Consider the following 13,210-nt stretch of genomic DNA (forward strand, 5'->3'; position numbering starts at 1 on the left):
CTCACTTGTGCTGGGCTCTACAAAACGAACAGGGTAAAGCTTGCACAGAACAACAGTTTTGTAGTGGGGTGCACTTGGATAAAAATGTTAGAATAGATAAATTAAGCTAAAAACAATTCCATGACACTCAATCAAAAGGAAAACGAAGATGTTGAGTGAAAGTGGAAACAAATACACACATTTATATTAAGAATCAATTTATTTTCTTTTAATTAACTCTTTATCAGTGCTGAATGCATTCAACACAATTATCAAGACACCCAAGATTTCAATGCATTAAATACTTAACCCACAATATTCACATAGTGCAGGAGATAAGAGTGCCAGGGATTTGGTACAACTACTGCAATTGTATTTTCTTTGCAAAAAACAAGACAATGTTTTAGTGCTTCCATTTTACTGCTTTAATATACTCATAACAGTATTTTTCCCTTTATAACCTGGAAGGATATAGAGCTAGAAAACATTTTAATCTTTCACTTTCAACATGACACTTGGTAAAAAAGTTACAAAAACCGTCAGGTTTTAATAAATGAACATATTGGAACTGTTCAGCTAGCATAACACTGGACTGTGGCCTTAAGGACAAAAAAAGAACTTTGAAACAGGGAAGTGAAATGCTGATCTCAGCTGCAATGATGTTAATCCAGAGTAATTCCAGTAAATTCAGTGTAAATAATCTGGATTTACACCAGGAATAAGGAGGTGACTGCTCCCTCACTTTCTGAATCCCTACAAGCCAATGAGCTAAAAGCTTAAAACAATAGGAAGGTCACATCATAAAATGAAGCAGCAGTTACCTTCAAGGGTACCACGAGACAGTTGAAGACTGAAATTATTTGGAATCAAGTCAGATGGGTGTAGTGCATTATGATCTGGCTTAATAAAAAATTTAAATGCACATTACGTATGGAATACTTCTGTGTTTCACGGTCAAATATTTAAAATTGCCATATATTCCTTGCAGTTGGCTCTAAAAACCACTGAAAAAATTCAGCTAAAAATCCAGTTAAAAAAAGAAAATGAATGTTTCATGAAAGAGAAATATTCTATTATGAACTGCAACTTTTGCTATTGGTGTTCCAGTTTGATGGGCTGCTGACATAAATCTAACCAGAAAAGATGCATTCATCATATATATAAAAATCAAAACAGGCAGGTTTCCCTTTGCAGGCTGGAAGAGTAACTCCAAGACATATGGCATATTTAACCAATAAAAGGGAGCTATGCTTTACCCAGGCCTTTCATAATGCACTTAACGAAATATTTTTCTTTTAAAAGAACCACTAGTATTAAATAGAGTTACTTTTCTCTTTACATACAGTATTGGTATATACAAAAACACAGAACAAAGATGCAAAAGAAAAAAAAGTAGCTTCAGAAATTCTGAAGCTCAGGAATATTTTGGTACAGGTCCAAAGTCTCTGGGTTTGAGAAAGCTCCCCGCTGCACAACTTCTTTCCCTGCAATTATTTCTTTCACAGCTACTTCCACTTTTTTTCCATTTATCGTATACTGAAAAACAAAACCAGCAATGATAAAATTACACTTTTCATGTAGGAAAGATTAATGCAAAGCCCCACCAGCTACCTTGGAACTCCATCATGAAGTGTAACATCATGTCTTCCCTTTCCTGTTACACTTGATGGAAGAAACAGTTTGGTGCATCACTTGAAGGGCAAGGGGAATTCGGAGAGTTTTATATGTACCCAATGGTAATACTGTGAACCTGGCCCAGCTCCCATTTAAACTGGTGAAACTGAGCTTTGTGTCACTGAAACCCTCATCACTTCAAGAGAGCTATCCCCAGTTTCTACCGGTATACAATATCACCAGGAATAGACTCTGTATTTTTTAGAAGGGGATTCAAATACATTTCTAAAAGTAGCAGAAAATAGAAAGAGCTCTCCTTTCCAAACAAAACCTTCAAAGAAAGATAAGAGACAGCTTTGATCACTTTACCACTGGCATATTTTACCTGAAATGTAATTAAAATTCATTCAATTGTAAATTCAGTCAAAATGTGAACTACTTAATGATCTAAGCAGGCATTCCTGAGGGGGCAGACTGTCGTAAACACCTCTGCCATCAACTTTATTCTGTACATTCAGGTGATTTATGCACTTTACAAGTTCACCGTTTCATGCAGAAGCTCAGTTGCAGCCTGGAAAATCCAGGCTTCACCATTTAAGAGACTCAGGGATTCTTATGCAAGTTAGATATTCTGAGCCTAATACTGTTTCCCAACACATCCTGAAAGAGCAGTGACTCCACAGATCAGAATCGTACCTCAGTGTACCCTATGGAGGCTGGCAGAACTGAACACGTTTGGTACGCTTGAACCCTAGGCCATTTTCACACGGAAACATCCACTGGGAAGTAAATAGGTATCACAATATCAAGCATTTGGTCTGAAGTCTCAAGCCATTACTCTCTAACCATCAAAGTCTACCTGTGACTGGACATGAGACAACTACACTGCACCCCCATTCAGCTATCAATAAGGGGCTCATAGAGCTGCTGAGGAAGGTCGAGCAGCAAAGACGAGGAGACAACAGGCATCCCAATTCAAAGTTCACACTGTAAGGAAGAGTACTGCAGAGCACTGCACTTAACAGCTCCAGGAGACTGAGCGTGCACAATCTCTAGGTATATGTACTTTTCTCTCCCCCTCTCACCTGCACAAAGATTTTATGTTAGTTACTGCTAAAAGAGAGCGATAGAGCTACATTTACATGCCTAAACAGATGTATAAAATCATTTTGTAAGCCATTTCACTTCTGCATTTGCTCAGTGCTCTCAGCTTTCATGAGAATGTCATTTGAAATAGAAAAACAAAATAAGCTTACGGGTGGACTGAAAAGCCAGAGTCAAATTACCTTTTTAATATTTTTCTTTAAAAGACTTGTGTTTTCTCAGTAATATATACTTAATACGTGTATATTTATAACCTGAGAATGGGAATTTTTAGGTATTGTTAAAAAAACAAAAATATGCTTAGCTGAAAAGGAGAAGAAATGAAGTTGCTAGGCAACATAGACAAACTATTTATAAAGCTCGAATACACTTTTGAGATGCTAAAATTTCCACGCATGTGGGTTTGAAGAGCAATGACAACTGCTCCTTAATTACTATTCAAGGTGACAAAGAAAACAGTAGGCAGCATTTTTCATGACATACCGGAATGCCTTTGGTTTCTAGAATGAGGCTTGGAACATGTCTAGCAGAAAGTGCTATACGTATCGCATCTCGAATTCTTTTCGCCAGATCCTCACTGAATGCATAGTTTAAAGCCATCTTCAGGAAGAGTATCACTCTTTCCTCCCCATCTTTGTTGTACTGTGGGACACAGAGGCTATCTGAAACCTCCTCAAAGGCTTCAACTGGAAGGGAAAAAAAGAAGGCTTTTACCACATGCATTTGTTTTGTTCTGGATGCACCTTTTTGTAATTGCACCAAAGGAAATACTTCACATCCCCTGGAGGTGAAACAGGACAGAAGGAAATGCGGACTAGGTTATTTTCAAAAAGCTTCCTCAGGGCGCTCTGAAAAAAATCTAAAATTCTAAATCCTGCTCAAGTGAAAATCCAGGCGTAAGGAGTAGACATACGCTGGCCCAGGACATGCAAAATTTGCTATGAGACTGATAATGGCTTTTACACAAAGCCATTTTCTTTGGCTTGTCTCACAAACCACTGAAGTAAGACAAGGCTATTATCCCCATCGCTGCATAGACAGAAAAAAATATGCCTGATCACAGAAGAACAAGGAGTTGCAACTGGGTGCCTAAGTCCCAGCTTAGCATCTTTACGCGCACAGTTTCACAGCCTTTCGAAGACAGAACTTCTGAGGCTGGGAAGCACTGTGCGGATCGACAATCTCAGAGGCTGTATTGGATTTAAATTCTAAATATTCAAACCACAGTCCCAGTTGAAACCTCTATTTTTACTAGAAAACCATCGATCCTGGGGAGCCAGAACCACATGCCATTTTACCAATTTACCTTGGGCCTTTGTGCGTGTTCCAGCACTGACAGAAACTGTTCCCTCTGGTTCAAGTACAGAAATGCTGAGGTTAAGCATGACCCAGGGCAGCTGCCACAAACATTCACAGTTTTTCTACCACACACAAGGGAGGCTGAGCCTCCAACCTCACACAGCCCAGGAAAGATGCGGTTCCCAGTAGAACAACATTGAGCTATTGTTCTGCTGGGAACAAGGCTACAACAGCACAATCTAACCTTCCACCCTCCTCTTGGCTTTGCTGGCAATTTCTCTGTTCATGGGGATTCAGTTATGGCCACATAAGTTATAATCAACAATGGCACGGAAAAACAAATAGTTTCAAGAGCTTGTCTTGGGAAAGAAAAGCCTCAGCAGTCAGGTTCGCTCCTACAAAGCTGCATGAAATAATTTGTAGCATCTTTTTATATGAAAGCAAAATCTAATGGAGGAGAATCCAACACATCGCAGCTGGTCATCTCCAGCCCTGCAGATGTCTTGGGAAGGCAACCAATGTCAAGTCTACAGAACAGAATGTTACTATTAACACTAATTTGCTCTTTAATGACTTTCATTTGGAAAACTGCAAGTCTTTCATTATTTAATCCTTCCAGCCACCTTTATAATGCTTACACTCCAGATTTACGGCTACAGACAACGTCATAGTTGAAAGAGATGGAAAGTTAATTTCATACCTATGTTATAGATTTCAGAACTTCCAAATCTTACTCCATTTGGATTTAATGTACCGTCACTGAAAGTTACACACAAACAAAAAGAAGCATTAAAATGTAATTAGAGTTTGATGAAAAGAAAAAAATGATGCAATTAAACAAGTCTCTCAATATTTCGTGCAGTGAACAAACAGGCAGCCACATGAGAAACAGAATTTTAAAATAATTCTATTTCAGAAGCCCTTTTGCTCATTAGAATCCAGTTTTACAAAGAACCTCAGCATTATCCTTTTACCTTTCCTGTTCCCTCCCTCCCCCTTCCAATGGCACCAGTGATATTTCTCATTTAAGCCTACAAACGCACACATATACTGCTGATAATAGATCAAGAATCTTCCCAGTACATCATATTGCTATTGTGTGCCATTACTTCCCGCTCTCTTAAAGCTGTAACCTGTGTCTCATATATAGCAGCCTCACGCCGTAAGTATGTCTGTTGAGAAGGTTTTTTGTGACACTGCTAGTCACAGCTTCAAGATATTCACTCAACTTTGTTTTGAACTACAACTTGTAAACGCAAGCATAAACTTTAGCCTCAGTCGTGATCCTGAATTTCTGTGACCTTTAAGTTAAGCACAGCTTAATACCTGACCTTCTGCAAATAAGTTATGCTGTAAAGCAAGTTAATGGCAAAGCCAAGAGCAAAAGACAAGTTTCCTCATTTTCCACCTCGACTTGGAAGAGAGGTATTGCCTTTCAATTTGACATTTCTAATAGAGGATCCATCACTACAAACCATGCAAAACAAAATCAAGTAGAATTATTGTGTTGGATTCACACACATACAAGTGGAGTAGAGCTTTGAAATGTGCTCCCTTCTCTCCAATTCAGCTGCTCTGATCAGCATACGGGTTGAAATTCCCATCAATATTGAATTTAACAAGACAAATATCAAGCTAACAGGCATGACGGAGAATCATCTACACTATGTTCCAAGTTAAAGTCTGCAAATTTTAGCACCTGTTTAACTCTGAACACTTTCACCAAAATACTCTACCTGCGACCAAGCATGACAATTCCTCCTGTCTTGGGATTAATTTTGCAGTAATCACCATGGGCCCAAACACCTATTAGAGAATGACAAAGGTTAAGCAGCTGATTTCTCATTCTTCCAGTTAAAAATAGACATTTAATTCTGTAATTCAACTCATGTAACTTAGGATTCTTGCTGTAAACTACATATGAAAATATAACACATCATCAGTAAATGAAGTGGTACTTACTTCACTGTGCAAGCGATCCACACCGCACATATTATGCGTAGCTAGCATGCATACAGCAGTAGCTCACACACTAGGATCAAACCCCAGCTTACTTCATGATTTACTTGTTTGCATTACTATATGGTGCCCTCTAGAAAAAGGATGAGCTGGTGCTTTGAACACATTTTGGTGAAACAGAAAGAATCTTCTACACAGGTAAAAATACTCCAGTCTCTCCTGACCCACGCTTACGATGTATAATTCTGTGGAAGCAGCAACCTCTGGGTGTGCACAACAGGCCTCAGTCAAGCAATTCCTAGGGAGCTTATGTGCTTAATGGTACTGTTCTTGATTTGTATTAATGTAAAATCAGATTTGACTCAAGAGCTGGCAGAATTTTTTTTTTTTTTTTTTTTTTTTTAAGTTTAGACCACTACAGTAGTGTGCTACAAACAGACAGAAGTTAATTCTACTTGAGTTTTCCTAAGGAAAATAAACCTCAAATATATACATGCATGCACACATAACACCATTTGTCATCTGAACTGTAACAACTTTAAACCCACTTACACAGGAAAGACAGAAAAAGGGTTTCTGGCAGACTATCTGGACTACAGAGATTCCAGGCTAACAACTGTCACACAGTAATTTTTTCCTTTCAGAGCTATTGTTGCCAGGCTCACATGCAGCCTGCAACTTCCACGTAGACCTGAAAATCTTCCCCCACCCCGCCCCAAAAGACCCCTGCAGCTTTGATAGCCACTTAGAGAACATGGATTGTACCTGACAAAACCCTGGCAATAAGGAAATGGAAGTAAAGCTTAATTCTACACCACATACTTGCAAAAAAGGTACTGCACCTATGTGTTGGAAACTACTGCCACAGCAAGCTAGTGTGCACTGTGCTTCCTATGCAGTCTTTCAATCTTTGTGAAGCAGCAGCAAAATTCAAAATACTGTGTTTTCATTTGTGAAAGAGATCTCTGTATGAAAAGCTGTCAAAAACATGATTTTGACATGTATCAAGGTTCCCTCAGGCATTAGAATCTTAACTCATCACATAACAAAGCAAGCCAGATCAGAAGAAGATAAATTTATAGTGGAACCACAGATTTAAGTGATCACAGTGTGCATGTTGCCATCGAATTCTCTTCCCTCTTGAAAAGAAATAGCTACGAAGTATAAACAGTTGGACAGAACACTTGCTAAAATTATGTGTTAGGAATATTTTAACTGCTTAGAAGGATAGGGGTCAAAGAATGGGACACTAAAAAGCCTTTACTATTTATTACTACAACTATTTATAGCAGAAGGAACCACTCAAAACATTTAAATCAAAACCTTCGTTTTTTCCTGTATGATTACTGTGCTGCATGCACATCCTGACTTCTCTCGTGAATCCACTGTTTTGCTGCTATTTATAAAAATACCTCCATCTCCAAAAAGCAGCAACTTGAGGTCCCGCTCCTCTAAGCCCCTGCCCAGTAGGCAGCAGGGAGTTCAGTGCTGCTGCGCCACACAAGTGAGGCTCTGGATGGGCAGAGTCCTCTGTAGTGATGAGGAAGAACGCCTCTGGCCCACTGTGTATCTGTTCCTTTACTCTTACCAGCACTGGGAGACTGTGTGAATGCAGAATATGCATTGCCGAGACAGCACATGTTTAAATCCAAGCCTCACGCTAACCTGATAGCGGGCCAGCACTTAACCCTTTGGACTCTCCCCTCCTGCTAGATAGGGGCAATCTGGCAGAGGTGCAGTAGCACTCATTAATGGAGGACTGCTCCCTGACCTATGAGACACTTTTACTTCACACTCATATGCCAAGCAGTCTATGCCTGCGCTACAGATGATCAAGCTGTTGTTATAGCCCTATCTGCCCAATAAGAGCAGGAGTAAAACAGGATTGGAGCTTTCCAGAGATTCTTATTAAACTGATCTAGACCCAGATTCAACAGAAAGCACTGGAAAACAGAGTTATTTATCAAACATTCCTTGGAGTTCTCACCCTGGAAATCTGGGTTCAAGGCTGCACCTGCCTTTCAGTGGGCAAGAATACACCTGTAGCTTCCTAACAGCAGCAGCACAATTTACATTCTTGGTCAGTTCAAGCAATGTCCCAAGCCCGTCATTACATACCTGGGAATTTTGAAAAATAAGCTTTCCTGTATTTGTTTCCATTCTCATCATTCCAGAAGTGTGTAGGTTGACAGGGAATTGGCTTTGTACAAACCAGCTCTCCACTTTCACCCCAAACTGGTTTGCCTGTTGATAAAGAAAGAGGTGTTTTCTGCATTTTTCCTGCTGTAAACAGTAGAACACCAAAGCAAAGATCATCTACAGTTATTACATATATAGAAGATGCTATGCACAGATATGAGATGAGAGCACTGGCGGTCTTAAGAGTTTGCCATCAGTTATTAAACTCATCTCTACCTTAACCTCAGTAACTTCAGGAGAGTTGCACCATCGGATGAAGCCAGCCTGGCATCCACAACAACATAGCTAATGAGCACACAAACCAGCGGCTTGAATTTGGCCTAATGTACTTTATCAGAGGAATAGAAAAAGGAGGGCCTTTTTACACAGTGGTTATCTTCACTGCACAGCCTGGACCAAAGGGGTACAAATTCAGGTTTTGTGGAACACATTTCCATAGCGAAGTCACCCCTTTATAGCTGGCCACTTAGATACCTGATGACTGACACTTAAGGTCATATCCCCTATACAAGTCTCATACCATGAATCAAAGACGGACAGCCGCTGTGTTTCATAAATTTAAGTAACATTTTAGATAATAGTTACCTTCATCATTCCATGCTTCTACAGCCATTCCAAGATTTCTGGCCTGAATTTCTCCTTTGTAAACTGGAATTGTAACATTCTGACCCATGAAACACGAAATTATATCTGTTCCACCTACAACAAAAGAAGTCAGTTTAGAGCACACAGTACTCCTCTGAAAATCAAAATGGAAAACTACATGTGCCAATCTGCTGTTCCAGATTCTCGTGACAAATGCATCCGATCTACATTAAGCAGCACAGAATATACAGTCACTACTAGCTAGGATGTTGTATGACTCATTATAAAAGTGGTTTTTTTTTCCTGACTTTACATATGTGTCTTTGTACAGGCTTGACTTTTCTTCTTCCAGTAGTTTTCTATCAATATAAGTCTTTATATTTCACTTAAGGAAATCTTAGTTTACTTACCTGAGAAAATAAACAGATCCCAAGTTACAGATTTACATATTTAAGATCAGTCAGAAGTGACACTACTGTTCTTCTTTGTTTTCATTAGTTTAAACTAGCCCAATTATGCAAACTAAGTAAATACTGAGTATTTCTTGTCCTCATTAGCACAGTGGTATTTTTTCAAAAAAGGAGAGTAAGAAACAAGACCAATCCTGTTAGCTTTACTCATAAGAATATTCCTCCATATAAGAGGCTATTCATACCTATAGTAGCAAATTTAAGATTCAGCACTGCTCTTGCTAAAATCAGAGCCAGGGGTGATTTCAGTAGCAGAATAGTCAGGCTTTAAATCAGACTAAGTTAAAAAGTCCTTTGAAAAGTCAGTCCTCATTACACAGCAGAATGAGGAGTTCTATGGGGGACCTTACAGGAACAGAAGTTGCCTGGGTTAGCACTCCTCACAACAAACTGCACAGCATGTGGGCTTGATATTTCTCTAATTACATAATTTACAAAAAAATCTGTCTGCAGTGCCAATTACTTGCCACAAAAGAACTGAAATGGCAACATGGAAAAACCTCTCCAAGAGGTATTTCCTGCTGAAGTCAGCTATTTGCAGAATAGTATATTCTGTAGGTTAATAGACTTTCCCTGATCTCACCCTGCTACCCCTAAGGACAGCCAGTCAAAATAAATGATCCTGCTTAGCAAAAAACCAAAACCCCCAAACATTCACTATGTCAGAAACATTCCACCTAAAAGCCTTTGAGGTGCACCAGCTTCATTATGGCACACTTAATTATGCAGAAAAACGACACAAAAAAAGACAATTAATTCTAGTTTAATTATAGCCAAGCCTCAATGATCCAAGCCTAAGCCTCCTGAACATACAGTAGCAAACAAGCGAGAAGGAAATGCACAGGCAATGAACAAACTAGTAAGAGACTTATAGCAGAAAAGCAACACCTGAAATGGATCCCAGTAGGACACTGCTTTTAATGTGTTTGTAGACATACTCATAGCTTTGAGATTTGAGTGGTGATCCTGTAGACAGTATCGTGTGGAGCGTCTGGAGATTGTGCGTTTCGCCTTAAAAAGGAAGAAGTCAACAGAACCGGTTAAGAGTAAATTTTCACAAGATTTTGTAACTATTCATCACTACAATCCAGAAAAACCGCATAAAGGACTTGACTTCTTATTTATGGACAAGATACAGAGCTAGAACCCCAGAGGAAAGGCAAGAGGGAGGGTAAAGAGGATTCAGTAGCTTTGTGAAGCTTACATGGTTTTAAATTTTTCTCTTCTAGCACAGCCAGCCACTTTGCACCTGTTCCAAGGATGGTGATCCTAGAAGGAAAAAAGTTAAAGTATTTTGCATATTTAAATCTGTTAAGATTCTGAAGACCTGCCATTCCCACTGCAGTAAGCAGAAACCGTAGGCACTCTGTACATTGATTAGTCAAGCAGTACAGCATCTTGAAGCTTTTTAAGTGCAAGGCATTTCATTTTCAGCAAAGTTAGTCAGGTCACGTGTTGAAACATTTAATTCTACCTTTAAATATTAAGGAAAGCTTTCCCACCTTGCACAAAACATCCACTTTCATTTAGAGAAATTCATAACTATGGAACACTCCAAAGACATCACAAAACATTACAACATTTACTTCATTAATTGGCCATAATTGCCACTGAGCTGCTTAACACAGAACTGCTGCCACGCTACACTCACATAGCAAAATTATGCCATTTCAGGACACTGTGTAAAAAAAAAAACACACAAAACTTTGTTCCAAAGACAGCAGCCAATGATTTTCTTAGATATATATTCAGTTTCCACCGATGTAAGTTTGAGTTGCAGATGCCTAACCGAACCTGGAATTTGGCCTAGCTAACTGAATAAACAAATGTTGACCTTGCAAAGAGTACATTCAGAGTGAGTATTCAATATATGGCTGCATGCTGAATTCTAGCATGGGGAGAAGATTCAATGAAAATCCCTATTTGGCTGGTTTTGGCTGCTCATTAAAATACAGTAATTTTATATTACAGAGTCACTGCATGAGTTACTGTTGAGACATCATGGTTATTAGGATCTTTAAAACTGAGCAGACCATTCTGTCTCCCAGTTGCACATCACAGGTCTTTATGACAATGCCATGAGCCTGAGAGCAACTGTATTATATAGCGCATTCACACAAACCGTCAAGGCACAGTGTGAAATGAATATTTCAATTAACATAATAAATAAAATACAACTCTGAGAACGTTGCCCATTTCTCACATTTGACAAATTAGGAACATGACATTTCTCATTTTGGTACTCAGCAAAACAGTGTGGAGAACGACTTGCATATTAGCAGCACAGTGAGCACCACATAACTGAGCTGCTACAAAGCACTCAAAGCCAAAACTGATGCCTCCGTCCTGGAAGATCCTAAAGCTTTGAGACCTGTCTCCCTGTGAAGGTACAAGGGAAGTAATCTTTCTGTTGAATACAGAGACTGCAACAATGGCTCTCTAACAGAAAGACAAATCTTTTGGTAATTCTGTATTTTAAGCTCCCTTCCATGTACCACAAATATTAGTATTCCTATGACCCCCAAGTAAGCAAAGTGCCCCTCTCACTAATGTGAGATTTAACCATGTAAAGAGAGACAGATAGATGAAGCAACCTAAGTCCTATGCAGGAAATACAATTCAGAAGCACCTTCCTCCCACCACTTAACATCCTCCCAAGGAAATTCTCAAAAACAGAAAACCACAATGCTGTAAGATATGCTTCCTAATCCTCTAGGGGAAAAAAAAAAAAAACCACCCCAAAAAACAGTATTTCAGTTTGAAAAAGTTAAGCTATTCACAGTAATCAGTGAAGCCTAATCCTTATCTATACTCATCTAAAAAAAAAAAGGCTCAAATAGAATCTTTGCTTACTGCCCTTACATAAATGTTCTGGGGGCCATCATTCTCACTAGGAAACAAGTGAAATTTAGACCACTGCGCAAAAGTAATTTTCAGTACTCCTACCCTCTTACCAAGTAAAGGGAGGAGAGAGAGAAAAGAGCTTTTCAATGCATCACAATCAAAATTTGAAGAAATGGTTCTCCCCCTTTCCTAAGGGCTAATCTGACATCATTGCTGACTTTCTTCAGAAAATCCTATTCCTTGTTTTCTGCTAATTCATTTTATATTAGTGCAATAAGCTTACTCAAGAAAATGTGTAGAGACAAACAAGCAAAAGGGATGCAGCCTGAGCGCACAGAATACAGGCAATACATACATCAATGCAACAGATGTGACAAAACAAGATACTGCTATCTTTACTTTTACTCCAAGAGCAAGACTGAAAGTTGAATAGCTTGAGATAGTAATACTGTTTCAGAAAAGGAAAGGATATCTGAAAAATATCAATATGGGATATTTTCCTTTGCCACTTAGGTAGATGACAGTTACTTAAGAGGCTGCCACCCTTGGATAGAGACAAGGACAGTCTGGTTGCACAAACACATCAGTGCATACAGCAATTTTATCAGGCACATGAGAAACGCCCCAAGAGAGCCCACAGAAGTAAACTGCTCCTTTGGTTAGGTACCACAAGCATGTGAACTATTTTTACCCTTGTGTAATATTTTACTTTCCTTCCATGCTCCAGACTATTGCTGATTTTATAGATGCAATATTCATCAGTGCTTCTCCCTGCTTATTTTTAAACTCCTTGACACTTCCTCTACAAACACATGGAGAGACCAGTCTCCTATTATTTCCTTCCAAATGCTACACAACCCTGTGATAACTGTTGGGTAGTGGCTAAATATAGTTCACTTAAGCAGAATCTGAATACTGTCCACTCAAGTAATGATTGTCATTCAGTATGAGACATCTGAAGGAAAGCCTAGGACATCTCCAGAACTAAGGTAGTCCAAACATGCTGAAGTCTTTTTTTTTTTTTTTAAATGTAACATATGACTGAGTGGGGAACAGACTGCATTATGAAGTACCACACAGATGGCCACCCCTTTCAGCACCAGATTACAAAAGTGAGACATGCAGACACATTCGAGCTATCTTCGCTTACTTTTGGC

At 39.1% G+C, this 13,210-nt stretch overlaps 1 protein-coding gene across 1 annotated transcript in view; it reads right to left on the reverse strand.

Moving 5' to 3' along the window:
• Positions 1-180: 180 nt before the first annotated feature.
• AACS (acetoacetyl-CoA synthetase) overlaps positions 181-13,210 on the reverse strand; it is a 49,144-nt gene continuing 36,114 nt past the window's right edge. The window contains exons 11-18 of the mRNA XM_068910827.1: positions 10,414-10,478; positions 10,098-10,220; positions 8,740-8,853; positions 8,074-8,199; positions 5,733-5,802; positions 4,697-4,755; positions 3,181-3,383; positions 181-1,515 (exon numbers count right to left, since the gene is read on the reverse strand). Of these exons, the coding sequence (XP_068766928.1) occupies positions 1,378-1,515; positions 3,181-3,383; positions 4,697-4,755; positions 5,733-5,802; positions 8,074-8,199; positions 8,740-8,853; positions 10,098-10,220; positions 10,414-10,478 (898 nt within the window). The 3' untranslated portion in view covers positions 181-1,377. The remainder of the gene's footprint in view (positions 1,516-3,180; positions 3,384-4,696; positions 4,756-5,732; positions 5,803-8,073; positions 8,200-8,739; positions 8,854-10,097; positions 10,221-10,413; positions 10,479-13,210) is intronic.

This window comes from Struthio camelus, chromosome 17, assembly GCF_040807025.1.
Source record: "Struthio camelus isolate bStrCam1 chromosome 17, bStrCam1.hap1, whole genome shotgun sequence".
In the NCBI taxonomy this organism is placed as follows: domain Eukaryota; kingdom Metazoa; phylum Chordata; class Aves; order Struthioniformes; family Struthionidae; genus Struthio; species Struthio camelus.